This window comes from Pseudophryne corroboree, chromosome 2, assembly GCF_028390025.1.
Source record: "Pseudophryne corroboree isolate aPseCor3 chromosome 2, aPseCor3.hap2, whole genome shotgun sequence".
In the NCBI taxonomy this organism is placed as follows: domain Eukaryota; kingdom Metazoa; phylum Chordata; class Amphibia; order Anura; family Myobatrachidae; genus Pseudophryne; species Pseudophryne corroboree.
The window spans coordinates 672,273,489-672,294,484 of record NC_086445.1 but is presented as its reverse complement, the minus strand read 5'-3'; the positions used below and the strand labels follow the sequence as shown (position 1 = coordinate 672,294,484).

Here is a 20,996-nt window from a genome sequence, read left to right as displayed (position 1 = left end):
TGTATATATATGTATGTGTGTGTGTGTGTGTGTGTTTTAAAACACTTCAGTAAAAATAACATGCTGTGAACGCCATTTTAGAATTCCTGTTTAATTCTCCAGGAATTTGGTGGTGGCCCTACAGCACATGGCCACTGGAGGATTCAGGAGTAGGGTTTCTTCAGTAAAACACATACGGAACAGCATATCGTGTGTACCAGTGGTGCACTCAAGCACACTTCAATTGTTTATTTTTGTTAAAAATAACTCATTCGTAGCTGTGTATATGCATAATTACTGGAACAGCATCCACTTGCACAGTGTGTCTTGTACATATGGGTCCAAATAAGGACCTCTGCCCTGATCCTCCTTGAGCAATGATGGCAGGTGTGATGGCTGATTTGAAGTCACATTTGGCGACTAAGTCTGTTTCTCAGTAAAACAGTCTGAGCAGCCACAGTGCTCAGAATGTTTCTAGAACTATGCAGGATTTACTAAAATCCATGTATAGTTCAATCCTACACGTAGTCATCTTTTGTCTCATAGTTTACCGGTTTACTCTGTGTTACATTCTGACGATTTAATGCCAATTCTGAATATCTCAGGAACAAATTCGGTTTTATTAAATCCAGATAAACGCTTTTCTTGGCAAAGCGATTTCTGTTTAACTATCCTTTCTCACTATGCTAACTAACTGGGAAGTTTTCGCGACCAGTGGACTCTTTTTTTTTTTTTTTTTTTAGTTTTTCAATTTTTAAATAAGTTAACTATTCCAGTCCCAGCTGCAACAGCGCTTTAAGACCCGTTGCAGCGTAAGCTGAGGGTCCTGCTAAAGTCCATTTATACTGCAGCAGAAGTGTTGTTTAGACTTGATTTTGTTGGCGTTTGGGTTAACATGTCTAAATTGCATAGGCAAAACAGCTCAAGTTAGGCCCACAACAGGGTCGTTCCTCAAACCACCTTTCTCTAACGTCCTAGTGGATGCTGGGAACTCCGAAAGGACCATGGGGAACAGCGGCTCCGCAGGAACTGGGCACAACTAAAAGAAAGCTTTTAGACTACCTGGTGTGCACTGGCTCCTCCCACCATGACCCTCCTCCAAGCCTCAGTTAGATTTTTGTGCCCGGCCGAGCTGGATGCACATTAGGGGCTCTCCTGAGCTCCTAGAAAGAAAGTATATTTTAGGTTTTTTATTTTACAGTGAGACCTGCTGGCAACAGGCTCACTGCAACGAGGGACTAAGGGGAGAAGAAGTGAACCTACCTGCTTGCAGCTAGCTTGGGCTTCTTAGGCTACTGGACACCATTAGCTCCAGAGGGATCGACCGCATGGAACTGGCCTTGGTGTTCGTTCCCAGAGCCGCGCCGCCGTCCCCCTTACAGAGCCAGAAGCAAGAAGAAGTCCGGAAAATCGGCGGCATGAAGACTTCTGTCTTCACCAAGGTAGCGCACAGCACTGCAGCTGTGCGCCATTGCTCCTCATACACACTTCACACTCCGGTCACTGAGGGTGCAGGGCGCTGGGGGGGGGGGGGGGGGGCGCCCTGAGCAGCAATAAAAACACCTTGGCTGGCAAAACAATCACAATATATAGCCCCAGAGGCTATATATGTGATAATTACCCCTGCCAGAATCCTTAAAAAAGCGGGAGAAAAGTCAGCGAAAAAGGGGTGGAGCTATCTCCCTCAGCACACTGGCGCCATTTTTCCCTCACAGCTCCGCTGGAAGGAAGCTCCCTGGCTCTCCCCTGCAGTCTACACTACAGAAAGGGTAAAAAAGAGAGGGGGGGCACTAAATTTAAGTAAATATTATAGCAGCTATAGGGGACATAATTCAGTTAGTCCCTGCATTATATAGCGCTCTGGTGTGTGCTGGCATACTCTCTCTCTGTCTCCCCAAAGGGCTTCTGTGGGGTCCTGTCCTCTGTTAGAGCATTCCCGGTGTGTGTGCGGTGTGTCGGTACGGCTGTGTCGACATGTTTGATGAGGAAAATTATGTGGAGGCGGAGCAGATGCCTATAGAAGTGATGTCTCCCCCTGCGGGGCAGACACCTGAGTGGATGGTTTTATGGAAGGAATTACGTGCAAGTGTCGACTCCTTACACAAAAAATTTGACGATATGCCAAATGCGGGACAGACGGCTTCTCAGCTCGTGCCTGCCCAGGTGTCTCAAAGGCCATCAGGGGCTCTAAAACGCCCGCTACCTCAGTAGGCAGACGCAGATGTCGACACGAATACTGATACCCGTGTCGACGACGATGAGTCTAATCTAATGTCCACTAGGGCCATTCGTTGCATGATTGAGGCAATGAAAGAGGTGTTACACATTTCGGATATAAACCCAGGTACCACTAAAAAGGGTATTATGTTTGGGGAGAAAAAACTACCCGTAGTTTTTCCCCCATCTGAAGAATTAAATGAAGTGTGTGAAGAAGCGTGAGCTTTCCCCGATAAAAGATTGGTAATCTCTAAAAAGTTGCTAATGGCGTTCCCTTTCCCGCCAGAGGATAGGGCACGTTGGGAAACACCTCCTAGGGTGGATAAAGCGCTCACACGTTTGTCTAAAAAGGTGGCACTTCCGTCTCCGGATACGGCCGCCCTGAAGGAGCCTGCGGATAGAAAGCAGGAGGCCATCCTAAAGTCTGTATATACACACTCAGGCATTATACTTAGACCAGCTATTGCGTCAGCATGGATGTGCAGTGCTGCCGCTGCATGGTCAGATTCCCTGTCAGAAAATATTGACACCCTAGACAGGGACACTATTCTGCTAACCATAGAGCATATAAAAGACTCAGTCTTACACATGAGAGATGCACAGAGGGAGATCTGCCGGCTGGCATCTAAAATAAGTGCATTGTCCATTTCTGCTAGGAGAGGCTTATGGACTCGGCAGTGGACAGGGGATGCAGATTCCAAAAGGCACATGGAAGTTTTGCCTTATAAGGGTGAGGAGTTATTCGGGGATGGTCTCTCGGACCTAGTTTCCACAGCAACAGCTGGGAAGTCAGCATTTTTACCCCATGTTCCCTCACAGCCTAAGAAAGTGCCGTTTTATCAGGTACAGTCCTTTCGGACCCAGAAAAACAGGCGAGGAAAAGGCGGGTCTTTTCTGTCCAGAGGCAGAGGTAGGGGGAAAAGGCTGCAACAAACAGCAGGTTCCCAGGAGCAAAAGTCCTCCCCCGCTATTTCCAAGTCCGCCGCATGACGGTGGGGCTCCACAGGCGGAGCCAGGTACGGTGGGGGGCCGCCTCAAAAATTTCAGCGATAAGTGGGCTCGCTCAAAGGTGGATCCCTGGATCTTTCAAGTAGTATCTCGGGGGTACAAGTTGGAATTCGAGGCGTCTATCCCCCGCCGTTTCCTCAAATCTGCCTTGCCAACAACTCCCTCGGGCAGGGAGGCTGTGCTAGAGGCAATTCACAAGCTGTATTCCCAGCAGGTGATAGTCAAGGTGCCCCTACTTCAACAAGGACGGGGTTACTATTCCACACTGTTTGTGGTACCGAAACCGGACGGTTCGGTGAGACCCATTTTAAATTTGAAATCCTTGAACACATACATAAAAAAATTCAAGTTCAAGATGGAATCGCTCAGGGCGGTTATTGCAAGCCTGGACGAGGGGGATTACATGGTATCCCTGGACATCAAGGATGCTTACCTGCATGTCCCCATTTATCATCCTCACCAGGAGTACCTCAGATTTGCGGTTCAGAATTGCTATTACCAATTCCAGACGCTGCCGTTTGGACTGTCCACGGCACCGAGGGTGTTTACCAAGGTAATGGCGGAAATGATGATACTCCTTCGAAAAAAGGGAGTTTTAATTATCCCGTACTTGGACGATCTCCTAATAAAGGCGAGATCCAAGGAGCAGTTGTTGGTAGGAGTAGCACTATCTCAGGAGGTGCTACACCAGCACGGTTGGATTCTGAATATTCCAAAGTCACAGCTGGTTCCGACGACACGTCTACTGTTCCTGGGAATGATTCTGGACACAGTCCAGAAAAAAGTGTTTCTCCCGGAGGAGAAAGCCAAGGAGCTGTCATCTCTAGTCAGAGACCTCCTGAAACCAAAACAGGTGTCGGTGCATCACTGCACGCGAGTCCTGGGAAAGATGGTGGCTTCTTACGAAGCAATCCTTTCGGCTGGTTCCATGCCAGAATCTTTCAGTGGGACCTGTTGGACCAATGGTCCGGATCGCATCTTCAGATGCATCGGCTAATAACCCTGTCTCCAAGAACCAGGGTGTCTCTGCTGTGGTGGCTGCAGAGTGCTCATCTTCTAGAGGGCCGCAGATTCGGCATACAGGACTGGGTCCTGGTGACCACGGATGTCAGCCTTCGAGGCTGGGGGGCAGTCACACAGGGAAGAAACTTCCAAGGACTATGGTCGAGTCAGGAGACTTCCCTACACATAAATATTCTAGAACTAAGGGCCATTTACAATGCCCTAAGTCAGGCAAAACCCCTGCTTCTACACCAGCCGGTACTGATCCAGTCAGACAACATCACGGCGGTCGCCCATGTAAACCGACAGGGCGGCACAAGAAGCAGGACGGCAATGGCAGAAGCCACAAGGATTCTCCGATGGGCGGAAAATCACGTACTAGCACTGTCAGCAGTGTTCATTCCGGGAGTGGACAACTGGGAAGCAGACTTCCTCAGCAGGCACGACCTCCACCCGGGAGAGTGGGGACTTCATCCAGAAGTCTTCACACTGATTGTAAATCGTTGGGAACGGCCACAGGTGGACATGATGGCGTCCCGCCTAAACAAAAAACTAGAGAGATATTGCGCCAGGTCAAGGGACCCTCAGGCGATAGCGGTGGACGCTCTAGTGACACCGTGGGTGTACCAGTCAGTTTATGTGTTCCCTCCTCTGCCTCTCATACCAAAGGTACTGAGAATAATAAGAAAACGAGGAGTAAGGACAATACTCGTGGTTCCGGATTGGCCACGAAGAGCGTGGTACCCGGAACTTCAAGAGATGATCTCAGAGGACCCATGGCCTCTGCCGCTCAGACAAGACCTGCTGCTGCAGGGGCCCTGTCTGTTCCAAGACTTACCGCGGCTGCATTTGACGGCATGGCGGTTGAACGCCGGATCCTAAAGGAAAAGGGCATTCCGGAGGATGTCATTCCTACGCTGTTTAAAGCCAGGAAAGATGTAACTGTAAAACATTATCACCGCATATGGCGGAAATATGTTGCTTGGTGTGAGGCCAGAAAGGCCCCAACAGAGGAATTTCAGCTGGGTCGATTTCTGCACTTCCTACAGGCAGGAGTGACTATGGGTCTAAAATTAGGCTCCATTAAGGTACAGATATCGACTCTGTCGATTTTCTTCCAAAAAGAACTAGCTTCACTACCTGAAGTTCAGACATTTGTAAAAGGAGTGCTGCATATTCAGCCCCCTTTTGTGCCTCCAGTGGCACCTTGGGATCTCAACGTGGTGTTGAGTTTCCTAAAATCACATTGGTTTGAGCCACTAAAGACCGTGGATCTAAAATATCTCGCGTGGAAAGTGGTCATGTTATTGGCCTTGGCTTCGGCAAGGCGTGTATCAGAATTGGCGGCTTTGTCATTTAAAAGCCCTTATCTGATTTTCCATATGGATAGGGCAGAATTGAGGACTCGTCCCCAGTTTCTCCCTAAGGTGGTATCTGCCTTTCACTTGAACCAACCTATTGTAGTGCCTGCGGCTACTAGCGACTTGGAGGATTCCAAGTTACTGGACGTAGTCAGGGCCTTGAAAATGTATGTTTCCAGGACGGCTGGAGTCAGGAAAACTGACTCGCTATTTATCCTGTATGCACCCAACAAACTGGGTGCTCCTGCTTCTAAGCAGACTATTGCTCGCTGGATTTGTAGCACAATTCAGCTGGCGCATTCTGCGGCTGGACTGCCGCATCCTAAATCAGTTAAAGCCCATTCTACAGGGAAGGTGGGCTCATCTTGGGCGGCTGCCCGAGGGGTCTCGGCTTTACAACTTTGCCGAGCTGCTACTTGGTCAGGGGCAAACACGTTTGCAAAATTCTACAAATTTGATACCCTGGCTGAGGAGGACCTTGAGTTCTCTCATTCGGTGCTGCAGAGTCATCCGCACTCTACCGCCCGTTTGGGAGCTTTGGTATAATCCCCATGGTCCTTTCGGAGTTCCCAGCATCCACTTGGACGTTAGAGAAAATAAGATTTTACTCACCGGTAAATCTATTTCTCGTAGTCCGTAGTGGATGCTGGGCGCCCATCCCAAGTGCGGATTGTCTGCAATACTTGTACATAGTTATTGTTAACTAAAGGGTTATTGTTATGAGCCATCTGTTGAGAGGCTCAGTTATGTTTCATACTGTTAACTGGATATGGTATCACGAGTTATTTGGTGTGGCTGGTATGAGTCTTACCCGGGATTCAAAATCCTTCCTTATTGTGTCAGCTCTTCCGGGCACAGTATCCTAACTGAGGCTTGGAGGAGGGTCATGGTGGGAGGAGCCAGTGCACACCAGGTAGTCTAAAAGCTTTCTTTTAGTTGTGCCCAGTCTCCTGCGGAGCCGCTGTTCCCCATGGTCCTTTTCGGAGTTCCCAGCATCCACTACGGACTACGAGAAATAGATTTACCGGTGAGTAAAATCTTATTTTTACTTCTAAACGATCACATTTACGAATCAACAGAGTATTTGGCTACGGCATCTATGAATGTTGGCCAAGTAAGTTAGTGAGGCAGCTTTGGTTACGGTCTTGACAGGCCGAGGCTGATTCGAAGGAATAGATGCGTTGCCTTATGCTGACGATATGTTATTAGTCCTTATTGGACAGATTAAATTTCTCATGCTTCTAGGGGAAAGTCTGTTTTCCTACTGTTGCATGCAAGTTCCTAATAGGAAATACGCTGGTCCAGCGTTCAAATCTTTTACACCTCAGTCCTTTTGAGTCTGTGCTCATAACCAACTGCACACAGTAGATGTGGTAGAGGATGTGCTTTTCAACAAACCACTTGTCGTTGTCAAAACACAAAGCCAGCTGACAAACCAGTGGCATGGCGGCTTTCCAGCCCATCTCTGATCTTCATTTGTGCGAGCATTTCTTCAAACGTTTCATTTGGCATTGTTTCAGACATACACAGGTGGATCCGCAATTTCGTGTACAAAGGTTACAAACTGGAGTTTTCCATTAATGCGGGTTTTCAGGACAAGTCTGCCTGTGTCAGCAGACAAGAAGGCAGTGTTGTAGACCGCTGTTCAGTCTCTCATAGATTCAGCAGTTTTCATTCAGGTTCCGGTATACAGGTTCAGGGATTCTATATCGATCTTTTTGTAGTACCAATGCCAGACAGCTCAGTCAGACCGATATTGAACCTAACTGGGCTCAATCAGTATGTCACTTACTACAGATTCCAGATGAAATCCCTGCGGTCAGTGATTGTGGGTCTAAAACACAGAAATTCAGGATTTCACTGGATCTCAAGAATGCGAACACTTTCCAATTTGGCAACCGCATCAGGCGTACAGTACTTATGGTTTGCAGTACAACAAAACCATAATCAATTTCAGGCACTACCGTTTGGTCTCTCATCAGTGCCTCAGGTATTCACAAAAGTGAGGTCTGTGAAAAGTGATGTCTGTGATTATTGCTTATCTCAGATCCATGGAAGTGATAATAGTTCCGTACTTAGACGACCTACTCAAGGCGTCATATCAACACATACTCTTTCAGCATGCCTTACGGCCGTACAATGTCCTAGTTTAGCACGTTTTTATCTGCCAGAGGTAAAAGCACAAAGTATTCATCATCTAGTACAGTTAGTGCTCAAACTACGGACGGTTTTTGTGCACTTGTGCATTCGACTGTTAGTAAAGATGATTGCATTTTTCCAAGTACTCCAGTTCGGAATATTTCACTCATGTCCTTTTTAGCTTGATCTGCTCGCACAGTGGTCGTGCTTTCATCTACAAATTCATCAGATGGTGCGGTTGGCTCCAAAGGCCAGAGTATCGCTACTCTGGTGGCTCCAAATACAAAATCTCACTGCGGGAAAAAAGGTTCGGAGTCTGGAATTGGATAATTCTGACAACAGAAGCGACTCTCATCTGTTGGAGAGCTATTGTCCTACATTGTCAGCTTCAGGGTCTGTGGCCAGACCAGGAAAGATTACTGTCAATAACTGCCCTGGAACTCAGGCCAATTTACAATGCTCTGTACAGGTAGTTCACATCTTACAGTCTCACACTGTTCATGTTCGGTCAGACACTGCAACGGCAGTCGCATACATCAGCACCCAAAGAAGAACTTGAAGTCACATGGCCATGTGAGGAGATGATTGAATCCTACATTAGTCTGAGCATCACCAGGTGAAATTATCGGCAGTGTTCATTCCAGGAGTGTTTCTAAGATGATCAGATGAGCACAACAGGTGCTTGGGATTAAGCCACCATTAAGATGGTTTATAAGCAGAGCCCAGTGACATTGGAAACATGCTCCTGAGGAAGCTGGCGGTAACCTTACCAGCGAAACGCATTGAGCCTGCTTGTACGGATCATAAACCTACCATCTCCTCACCACCCTTTCTGGCACAATTTGGACTCACCTGCTACCACCGATTTTCCTTAAACCAAAGCATATCCTCGGACACGGATCTTCTTCCCTACTTCAAATTGGATCTCTGAACCCTTAAGATACCTATGGGACTGCACCATACAGATCGGGTAATACCATTGCTTCAGAATGAATTCTAACTATGTGGAATGAGCCCTAGCCAGTATTGCAATATAGCACTTTATTGAGTAGAATATTTGAGGTTATTTTCCAACAAGCTACTTTTTATAGTCACGTTTAATGTGATTTGTGGCAATTATCCCTCTTTTTTTATGAATTTATATTAAAGTGTTATATTTTTTATTGTGAAACGTATTTTAATTATTGGATTAACTGCCGGCGCCAGTATCTCTTTTCTTTTCATTCCGGGAGTGGACAACTAGAAAACAGACTAACTCAGTCGTCAGGATCTTCAGCAAGGAGAATGGACTTTACATTCACAAGTGTTTCAGATGTTCGTTCAGCGTTGGGGTTACCCGCAGGTGGATCTAATGGCATCTCGCCAAAATCATCAGACACTCAAGTATGTGTTTAAAACAAGAGATCCAAAGGCGGTGGCAGTGGATGCTCTCACAATAGCGTGGCTGTACAGCCTCATATCTATGTCCACCATTTCCGCTGATTACTCGGTTGCTGAAGCGGATCAACAAAAGAGAGTACACACCGTCATACTAGTGGCGCCTCATTAGCCTCGAAGAGCGTGGTTCTCTGATCTCCGCGGTCTACTCACAGACCATCTGTGGCTACTTCCGCTACGCCCAGACCTTCTGCAACAGGGTCCGTTTCTTTACCCCAATTTAGCGCGGCTGCATTTGAAGGGGTGGCTGTTGAAACCACCCTATCAAGACGACAGGGCATTTTGTTATATCAACCATGTTCCGTACTAGAAAGCCAGTTACAGCAGCTCATTATCATTATTTGGCAAGCTTGTATTTGTTGGTCTGAAGCTCTGAAGTTTACGCCACCTTCTTTCAAGTTATCTAGTGTTTTTGCTATTTTTACGGACTGGGTTAGATGGAGGAAAACGGATACATTGTTTTTTCTCTATAATACAGTCAAGGTACTGTAGGTTGGCCAGCTTCCAGACAGAGGTTGGCTATATCGATGAAGCTGACTATTCGTCATGCTTAATTTCATACTAGTTTACAACCTCCTGCATCTATTTCAGCACATTCCACACGTTCTGTGGGAACGTCACGGGTAGCAAGTCGTGCGGCTTTCACGATATAAATTTGCAGACCGTTTACAAGGTTGTCAGTGCACACGTTTGTGCGCTTTTACAAGTTTGATACTTTTGCGGCATCAGCATCTAGCTTTTGCCGTCTACTGTTACAGGTGCCAACCAGCTCTCCCGACCAGGGGGGGATCTGTGGTACGTCCCAAGAGTACTCCAGTGACCCCTAGTGGATGAAAAAGAAAATGGGATTTTGGTACTTACTGTATAAATCCTTTTGTTTGAATCCATAGGGGGCACTGGACACCCACCCAGAGCAGTTTCACCTGTATTGTGGTAGGTTCCGTTTATACTTATAGTACACGTTATCACCTGCTTGTTTGAAGGTTAAGGTGATTATCTGTTGTCGTTTCAGCTTTCTAGTTGTTCGTTATATTATAATGTTATATGTAATTCTCCATTGTTCATCCTCTCTTTCGCTCCTGTTCGTCTCAGCAAAAAACCTCTGAGGCATCTGGGGAGTATGGAGGGGAAGGAGGCTTACACATTTAAATATTTAAATGTGCCTATCCCTGCTATTGGCACCGTCCATATCCCAAGAGTACTCCAATGCCCTCTATGGATTCAAAGAAAAAGATTTATCAGGCAAGTACCAAAATCCTATTATTGCTGTTCAAAGAGTTGAGTTATGTCATGCTTTGAGTGCCATTTCTAATGGGTGATACCAGCAAAGTATTTATTTGAATGGGAAGTGCAGGTCTGCTGGGAGATACATATTATATCCTGCTTTTCCCATGGTTTTAATCAACCAAGATTAAAAGAGTTGAAAGTATGTAACTATGCAACTGTGCAAAACAATGTTGCACTGCAGGTGGGGTTGATTCAAAATGTGCGGAGAGATTTAGATCAGAGAGAGGCTTCTAAACAGCAGTGTAAGAATAAAGCTGGGCAGTATTTGTGGGCTACATGCAAATGCAGCTTGTATTTACCCTGCAGAAAAAAAGTATTTGCATCATTTGCTTTGTAACGTTGGGCCTGATGAAGCAGCAACCTCTTTTTTTTTTTTTGGTGATGGAAATGGGAGTCATCGTAAGTGTAGAAGCTGCCCACAAGTGAACAGATGCCCACAGAAGCCATCGCAACATGCTCATCAGCTGTGTACACTGACGCAGCCGCACCTCCATGGCCATGCAGAATAGCCCCAGTAGCTGCGATGCTGGTGCCTTGTAGTATGCATATGAGATCACAGTTGTGTGCCAACATGCGCCCCAAAAATGGTCAAGATGCAGCTGCGTTTTTGCAGACACTCCCCATTACCTCCCTTCAAACGGCCTCGTCCTGTCAATCACACTGAGACTGATTCCTCACTGTGTGTGGCATTGGATAGGTACCTTGGTGCATGTGCGCTGCATCAGTGACGCATGCAAAAGTCTGCTGATAATCGTTCAGTTGTGACACCATCGAAGTTGCAGATGCATCAGCATATGAATAAGGCCCTTTGTTCCAGATACAAAGGTGCTTTTTTTTTTTTTTTTTTTTTTTTTTTTTTTATTGCTTTGCTCCCTACTCTGGTATATTTACTAAAGTGCAGAGTTTTAGTAGTGGAGATTTTGCCCATAGCAACCAATCAGTGGCTATTTTCTTGTAGAAGGTGCTACATAAAGTATAAGTAGAAATGTATTGGTTGCTATGGACAACATCTCTACTACTGAAACCTGCACTTTAGTAAATATACCCCTCAGAGTCAGCCCTTTCATGTTCAAAAGGTGGGTACCTAGGTGAAAATTCCCTAAAGATTTTCAGTTGGACGTGCAGGCCCTTTTTGAATGTTGTGCCAGAGTCTCTTTAAAGTCATCCCCATCAAAAGTGGAATTACCATGATTTATGCACCATATCCTTTACCCGTGTTTCATGTGCATGCAACATTTCTTTCTATGTAGTATGTGCAGACTATTTCTGAATATAATATGCAGTAGTGCTGGATTTATTGTCATGTAGGAGTGGTTGCTTTTTTTGTCTTTTAACCTTTAGGGGCAGTTGATCTTGTGTTGCGACTTGTAGTCTGTAAAATTCAGAATATATTGCACACCTTTATATTACAGAACTCTGCTTCCTTGCAGTGATGAGGAATTGGAGGATACCAAGGCACTGCTGTATCTTCCCATTGCTCCTGAGGTAGAGGACCCTGAGGAAAATCCTTATGGACCACCCCCAGAGACCGCACCAATGTCCGTGAGTGAGGATGGGGCAGGAACTGACAAGAAGCGACAGGCCACGTCAGATGGAGTGCAACCCCCAAAGAAGAAGCCAAAGACCACAATGGTTGAGCTGCAAGGAGTGCCCAGTGATGGTGAGTTTAGATGTGTTAGTGCTGTCGTGTAAAATACATACATAGACATTGTGGCATTTTGGTGTGTATAAACAGAGTAATGAGTTTGTCAACCACAATGTCCTAATAGACTCATAAACTGTGCATGTTAGGCTCCATTGATGCAAGGATAGTTGTGAATTGTTACACAGTCTCTAAACAACACTGTAATATGATAGTCTTTATGTAAAAGAGAGTAAAGAAATAAAACTGTGCGTCATTTAGCTGAATAAGCTGAACTACTCTGCCTCTCTACTATCTGGGGAATGCTGCTAGACCTTGTTTTATATACCTGACTTTGGGTGTGTACACACAGTGAGATTTTCTTTAGATTTTGACTATATAGTCAAAATCGCAAGAAAAGTTAGTGCAGATCGCAAGGTGAAAGTCACCTTGCGATCCCGATTCGATCCCGATGCGCGGTCCTGCCAGGTCGGCATCGCAAGAAAAGATAGACTGTGCAGGCAAGTCAAACCTTGCTAGATCGGTGTACTATCTAGTTCATCTCACATGTCAATGACATCTCACATAAGCCAAAATCATAAGCACACATAGTCCATATCTCAAAAAAAGTTAAAATCGGTGGTGCTGGGCTCCGGGGAGTTAAGGGGAAATCGCAAGTGAAAATCGGGCATATCAAGGATCTCACCGTGTGTACACACCCTTTTATAGGAGATTGGAGTGGTAGGACTGCTAAGCTTTTGTCCACCACTTCTGTGTAACACATAGGGGTATATGCAATTGCGGTCGAATTCCGGCTGGAATTCGACCGTTTTTTAATTCGACACAAATCGACAGTCAGGCACCCTGCCGCCGGGACCCGAATTCGACATATTCGATGAAAAAACGGATTCGACAGTCCCGCTGTCGAAAAACGTACCAATTGACGGATAGTATGCTTCCTGGATTCGACTTTTTCGACGGCACAAAGATGATTAAAAAACCCAGAAAAAAAATTGTGTCGGCATGTATGTAATAAAGTTTTACTATCACGGTGTGCGTGTACTGTTTTTATTTGAGTATTTTTTTGCAGTAGAACTACAGGTACCAGCGGGCCCGTTTCCCCACCGCATGCTGGTACTTGTGGTTCTCCAAGTACCAGCTTGCGGGGGAGGCTTGCTGGGACTTGTAGTTCTGCTGCAAAAAATATTATTTTCTTTGACACAAGGCTATCAGCCCCCCATCCGCAGCCCTTGGATGGGGGGGGGGCAGCCTCGGGCTTCACCCCTGGCCCTTGGGTGGCTGGAGGGGGGACCCCTTGATTTAAGGGGTCCCCACTCCTCCAGGGTACCCCGGCCAGGGGTGACTAGTTGGGGATTTCATGCCACGGCCGCAGGGACCGATATGAAAGTGTCCCCCGGCTGTGGCATTATCTCTCCAGCTAGTGGAGCCCGGTGCTGGTGTTAAAAATACGGGGGACCCCTACGTCTTTTGTCCCCCGTATTTTTGGCACCAGGACTGGACGCAGAGCCCGGTGCTGGTTTTAAAAATACGGGGGATCCCCTGTCAATTTCCCCCCCGTATTTTTACAACCAGGACCGGCTCAAAGAGCCCGAGGCTGGTTATGCTTAGGAGGGGGGACCCCACGCATTTTTTTTCTTGATTTTAACCCCTTCCCACTGAAAACCATGCTCTATTTTAGTCCGTTAAAAAAAAAAAATAGTGCTTAAAAGTGGTAAGAGGTTTTTATTGTAACTTGCATTCCCTTTTCCTAATTTGCATGTGCTTTGCAATTTGCTCAATTAGAAAGGTTATTTTATTAATTAAAAGATTATTATATTTTCCTTTTATTTTCCATTTATGCTCTACTATAGTGCTTCAGACATTTAAGTGATAATGATGAGTGTTGCTATGTTAAAGGTCTTCATAAACTGTAGCTACCGGAATAAACTAATAACCAGAATTGTAAATGGCTGTCATGTTTTTTTTTCTTTGGTATGTGAATAAGCTTTCTTAATTATGTTGTGTTTGATGAAGTAGAAATTGTTGCTTTTTCCTTTTAAGATATGCAGCGGTGCTTCAAAATTTGTGAACCCTTCAAAATGTACTATATTTCTGCAAAAATTTGGCCTAAAACGACCTCAGATATTCACACAAGTCCTAAAAGTAGATAAAGAGAACCAAATCAAACAGATGAGACAAAATTAGACATGCTTATTTTTTTTATTGAGGAAAATTATCCAATATCTATGAGTGGAAAAAATATGTAAACATTTAGGCTTAGCAGATATTTTGAAGGTGAAAATAATGGGGTATTTTCAAACTATGGGTTGACGATCAGGTGTGAGTGGACAACCTGTCTTTTTTTTTTAACCACTTACCTGACGATTGTGTTTCCCAAAATAACACTCAGAAATTGTAGTTTTCTGCTGCGGGGTACACTGGGCTCCACAAGTATTCACATTGGGGTGTAGAGTAGGATCTTGATCTGAGGCACCAACAGGCTCAAAGCTTTTGACTGTTCCCAAGATGCTCAGCGCCGCCTCCTCTATAACCCCGCCTCCATGTACAGGTAGCTCAGTTTGTAAGTTGGTGCCATGGAGTATGCAGGCAGGCACTTTACAGGGGGCTGCCTCAGGAAGCCTATTCAGAGCGTCTTTTTGAAAGAAAAAGATGGAAGATTCTTGTCAGAATACTACAAGGGCTGCAGCAAGTATAGTCAGACAAACTTCCCTGCTTGCAGCTCCGTCACCCCCAGCGGCGCTGTATACTCCCGCGCCCTGATTGCTGGGTCACTCAGCGGAGGCTTAGGTTTTCTTCTCACTGGTCAGTCACACACGCCGACCTCCTGGATCCCGGGGCCGCTGACAAGGGGGAGGTAAGGGGCTTCTGTGCCCGCACTTAACCGCGATCCAGCGCGGCCGTAGGAGGCGGGAAGGGTGCGCGCTGACGTGGACACTGAGTACTGGGCAGCCGCTCCACTAGCCACCAGGGTCATTCATGGGCACAGGTCAGGAGGGTTTTTCTCTATGTTAACCCCGTTTTTAGCCCGCTGTACCCGGTTGGGATGCCAGCAGTGGGAGCAGGTCGGACCTGAGGCCCCAGCCCCAGGGCGCCATTTCAGCAATGTTTCCGCCCTGGAGCTGCATATCTCTCCCTCACTTCTGACCAGCGGCCGTCATAGACTGAGCTGTGCTGTTTCTAGGACTGCTGGGGCAAATTCTCCTGTAGAACCTGAATACACAACAAAAAAATGGGAGATCACGTCTGCGCTCGTCGAAAAATACAATAGAGATGAAGTTAAATGTGCACAGTATCTAAATAGATAGATAGTTCTCAAAGTGGGTTGAATAATAGTGTCACGTGGTGTAGTTAAAACGTGTGGAACCTTTCTTTGTGTGTCTTAATTTCTAATTCTCCGAATTGAATCTTGAATAGGTCTATGTCCTCGGTCGCGTCACAACGGAGTATATTTCTCCTTAGGGGTGTCTCAAATATTCGTTCTCCGGGTTTTTCTCCTGTACTCGCGTCCGGGGTATCGGGATAGTAATTATCCTCAGTAATTGGAGACAAAGAGACAGGGAAGGCCGCTGATAGTGTAGTAGGCGTATTATAGGTAGTGGAAGTGTCTTTAAATGAAATCTTTAAAAAGATGGTAACTGCTAATTGCGTACCAGTACTCACGTGAAAGACGTGATGTACCCCTCGCGTAAAGGTATCTTTGGTGTTCTTATGATTTTCTCCTCTTCCTCCAGACAGGGTCCTTTATAGTCCTTGTCCTCGGGAGTGAAAAAGGAAATGGAACAGTTGATAGTGTAGTAAGTTTTTAAAGTGGAGTGAATAAATGCTGAAAGGCAATTCACTCCTCTAAACTTAGGATTTATAATGGGGGAGTGCGTACCGTACTCACATCCATAAAGGGGGGTGGAAAACACATAAAGGTATCTTTAGCTCGATATGTTGTCGTACACGGTCACATTCATGCAAGTAAGGTAGATGAGAGGAATAATGGGCGTACCCAACTCACACTGCACAATGAGGGGACTTGTATATAATGGTATCTTTAAGGTGATCCTGCAGGTTCTAGATGCTCCTTATTCCAGGGTCCGTTCCTCTCGTATTAAACATGAAGAGAAACGAAGCATGGTGTCATGGAGTGACACACAAAATAATTTATTGTACAAAAAACTTCTAAAACAACATAAAAAACTGCCAATGGACTCCAGGTAAGAGAGGGGGGAATACACGGGTGAATGAAAAGATGTTTTTCAAAGACTTTTCCAGTCGAAACGCGTTGGTGTGAGGGCCAGGACCACCAGGGACTGATTGGGACGGTACTTACTAAGGTGAGAATAATCCGGACATTAACATCTTTTCATTCACCCGTGTATGCCCCCCTCTCTTACCTGGAGTCCATTGGCAGTTTTTTATGTTTTAGAAGTTTTTTGTACAATAAATTTTCTCTGACGTCCTAGTGGATGCTGGGAACTCCGTAAGGACCATGGGGAATAGCGGCTCCGCAGGAGACAGGGCACATCTAAAGAAAGCTTTAGGATCACCTGGTGTGCACTGGCTCCTCCCCCTATGACCCTCCTCCAAGCCTCAGTTAGATTTCTGTGCCCGACGAGAAGGGTGCACACTAGGGGCTCTCCTGAGCTCTTTGTGAAAGTTTTAGTTTAGGTTTATTATTTTCAGTGAGACCTGCTGGCAACAGGCTCACTGCATCGAGGGACTAAGGGGAGAAGAAGCGAACTCACCTGCGTGCAGAGTGGATTGGGCTTCTTAGGCTACTGGACATTAGCTCCAGAGGGACGATCACAGGTTCAGCCTGGATGGGTCACCGGAGCCGCGCCGCCGGCCCCCTTACAGAGCCAGAAGAGCGAAGAGGTCCGGAAAAATCGGCGGCAGAAGACTTTCCTGTCTTCAGATAAAGGTAGGCGCACAGCACCACAGCTGTGCGCCATTGCTCTCAGCACACTTCACACTCCGGTCACTGAGGGTGCAGGGCGCTGGGGGGGCAGCGCCCTGAGACGCAATAAATCGTTAGAAAACCTTTTATGGCTAAAATAAATGCATCACATATAACTCCTGGGCTATATGGATGCATTTAACCCCTGCCAAAACATACAAGAAAACGGATAAGGACGCCGAGAAAGGGGCGGAGCCTATCTCCTCAGCACACTGGCGCCATTTTCCCTCACAGCTCAGTTGGAGGGAAGCTCCCTGGCTCTCCCCCGCAGTCACTACACTACAGAAAGGGGTTAAAAAAGAGAGGGGGGCACAAATTAGGCGCAGTATAAACAATACAGCAGCTATAAAGGGAAAAACACTTATATAAGGTTATCCCTGTATATATATAGCGCTCTGGTGTGTGCTGGCAAACTCTCCCTCTGTCTCCCCAAAGGGCTAGTGGGGTCCTGTCCTCTATCAGAGCATTCCCTGTGTGTGTGCTGTGTGTCGGTACGTTTGTGTCGACATGTATGAGGAGAAAAATGATGAGGAGACGGAGTAGAGTGTCTGTAATAGTGTTGTCACCCCCTGGAGGGTCGACACCTGAGTGGATGTACTGTGGAAATTGCGTGACCGTGTCAGCTTTGTATAAAAGACAGTGGTTGACATGAGACAGCCGGCTACTCAGCTTGTGCATGTCCAGACGTCTCATATAGGGGCTCTAAAGCGCCCGTTACCTCAGATACAGACGCCGACACGGATACTGACTCCTGTGTCGACGGTGAAGAGACAACCGTGATTTCCAAATAGGGCCACACATTGCATGATTGAGGCAATGAAAAAAGTTTACACTTTTCTGATAATATGAATACCACCAAAAAAAAAAAAAAGGGGGTATTATGTTGGTGAGGAAAAACTTCCTGTAGTTTTCCTGAATCTGAGAAATAAAATGCGTGGGTTTCCCCCCGATAACAATTGATAATTTCTAAAAAGTTATTGGCAGTATACCTTTTCCCGCCAGAGGTTAGGGTGCGTTGGGAAACACCCCCTAGGGGGGATAAGGCGCTCACACGCTTGTAAGAACAAGGGCTCTACCCTCTCTTGAGATGGCCGCCCTTAAGGATCCTGCTGATAGAAAGCAGGAGGGTATCGTAAAATGTATTTACACACATACTGGTGTTATACTGCGACCAGCAATCGCCTCAGCCTGGATGTGCAGTGCTGGGTTGGCGTGGTCGGATTCCCTGACTGGAAATATGATATCCTAGATAAGGACAGTATATTATTGCCTATAGAGCAATTAAAAGATGCATTTCTATATATGCATGATACACAGCGGAATATTTGCCGACTGGCATCAAGTATAAGTGCGTTGTCCAATTATACCAGTAAAGTGGTCAGGTGATGCGGATTCCAAACGGCATTTGGAAGTATTGCCTTAAAAGAGGGGATGTACCCCAGGTCGCCTCTCAAAATAAGACGCCGTATTATCAGGCGCAGGCCTGGTTGGCAAGCGGACAAAAGGGTTCCTCTTTTCTGCGCGTGACAGAGGGAGAGGAAAATGGCTGCAGAGATCAGCCAGTTCCAAGGAACAGAAACTCTTTTCCGCCTCTGCCAAGCCCTCAGTATGACGCTAGGGCTTTACAAGTTCAGGCACGGTGGGGTCCCGTTCTCAATGAATTTCAGTGCGCAGTGGGCTCACTCGCAAGTAGACCCCTGGATCCTTCTGGTAATATTTCAGGGGTACAAATTGGAATTCGAGACGTATCCCCCTCGCCGTTTCCAAAGGTCTGTTTTACCGACGTCTCCCGCTGACAGGGAGGCAGTTTTGGAAACCATTCACAAGCTGTATTCTCAGCAGGTGATAATCAAGGTACCCCTCCTGCAACAGGGAACGGGGTATTATTCCACACTATTGTGGTACCGAAGCCAGACGGCTCGGTGAGACCGATTTTAAAATCTAAAATCTAAAATCTTTGAACACTTGCATACAGAGGTTCAAATTCAAAATTGAGTCACTCAGAGCAGTGATTGCAAACCTGGAAGAAGGGGACTACATGATGTCTCGGGACATCAAGGATGCTTACCTTCATGTCAAAATTTACCCTTCTCACCAAGGGTATTTCAGGTTATGGTACAGAACTGTCACTATCAGTTCGGACGCTGCCGTAGGGATGGTCCACGGCACCCCGGGTCTTTACTGAAGTAATGACCGTAATGATGATATTCCTTCGAAGGAAGGGAATTTTAGTTATCCGTTACTTGGACGATTCCCTGATAAGGGTAAGATCCAGGGAACAGTTGGAGATCGGTGTAGCACTATATCAGGTAGTGTTGCGGCAGCACGATTGGATTCTCAATATTCCAACATCGCAGCTGGTTCCGACGACTTGTCTTCTGTTCCTAGGGATGATCCTGGACACAGTCCAGAAAGAAGGTGTTTCTCCCGGAGGAGAAAGCCAGGGAGTTATCCGAGCTAGTCAGGAACCTCCTAAAACCGAACCAAGTCTCAGTGCATCAATACACAAGGGTTCTGGGTAAAAATGGTGGCTTCCTACGAAGCAATCCCATTCGGCAGATTCCACGCAAGACTTTCCAGTGGAACCTACTGGACAAATGGTCCGGGTCGCATCTTCAGATGCTTCAGCGGATAACCCTGTCACCGGGGACAAGGGTATCCCTCCTGTGGTGGTTGCAGAGTGCTCATCTTCTAGAGGGCCGCAGATTCGGCATTCGGGACTGGGTCCTGGTGGCCACGGATGCCAGCCTGCGAGGCTGGGGAGCAGTCACACAGGGAAGGAATTTCCAGGGCTTATGGTCAAGCCTGGAGACATCTCTTCATATAAACATTCTGGAACTAAGGGCCATTTACAATGCCCTAAGTCAAGCGAAACCCCTGCTTCAGGGTCAGGCGGTATTGATCCAATCGGACAACATCACGTCAGTCGCCCACGTAAACAGACAGGGCGGCACGGGAAGCAGGGGGGCAATGGCAGAAGCTGCAAGGATTCTTCGCTGGGCGGAAAATCATGTGATAGCACTGTCAGCAGTGTTCATTCCGGGAGTGGACAACTGGGAAGTAGACTTCCTCAGCAGACACGACCTTCACCCGGGAGAGTGGGGACTTCACCCAGAAGTCTTCCACCTGATTGTAAACCGTTGGGAAAAACCAAAGGTGGACATAATGGCGTCCCGTCTAAACAAAAAACTAGACAGATATTGCGCCAGGTCAGGGGACCCTCAGGCAATAGCGGTGGACGCTCTGGTAACACCGTGGGTGTACCAGTCAGTGTATGTGTTCCCTCCTCTGCCTCTCATACCAAAAGTACTGAGAATCATAAGAAGGAGAGGAGTAAGAACTATACTCGTGGTTCCGGATTGGCCAAGAAGGACTTGGTATCCGGAACTTCAAGAGATGCTCACGGACGAACCGTGGCCTCTACCTCTAAGAAAGGACCTGCTCCAGCAGGGGCCTTGTCTGTTCCAAGACTTACCGCGGCTGCGTTTGACGGCTTGGCGGTTGAACGCCGGATCCTGAAGGAAAAAGGCATTCCAGATGAAGTCATCCCTACCCTGGTCAAGGCCAGGAAGGACGTAACCGCAAAACATTATCACCGCATTTGGCGAAAATATGTTGCGTGGTGGGAGGCCAAGAAGGCCCCTACAGAGGAATTTCAACTGGGTCGTTTCCTCCATTTCCTGCAAACAGGACTGTCTATGGGCCTAAAATTAGGGTCCATTAAGGTTCAAATTTCGGCCCTGTCGATTTTCTTCCAACAGGAACTGGCTTCAGTGCCTGAAGTTCAGACATTTGTAAAAGGGGTACTGCATATACAGCCTCCTTTTGTGCCTTCAGTGGCACCTTGGGATCTCAATGTTGTGTTGAGTTTCCTAAAGTCACATTGGTTTGAACCACTCACCACTGTGGACTTAAAATATCTCACATGGAAGGTGACGATGCTGTTAGCCCTGGCTTCAGCCAGGCGTGTGTCAGAATT

General features: G+C 46.7%; 1 protein-coding gene across 6 annotated transcripts in view; it reads left to right on the top strand.

The window, feature by feature from the left end:
* The window catches only part of RBBP5 (RB binding protein 5, histone lysine methyltransferase complex subunit), a 508,962-nt gene that overhangs the window by 391,463 nt on the left and 96,503 nt on the right, over window positions 1-20,996 (top strand). For 5 of the 6 annotated variants that reach the window (XM_063955094.1, XM_063955092.1, XM_063955093.1 and 2 more), the window contains one exon: window positions 11,843-12,090. In XM_063955094.1, the coding sequence (XP_063811164.1) occupies window positions 11,843-12,090 (248 nt within the window). The remainder of the gene's footprint in view (window positions 1-11,842; window positions 12,091-20,996) is intronic. The other variant, XM_063955095.1, reaches the window with a different exon arrangement.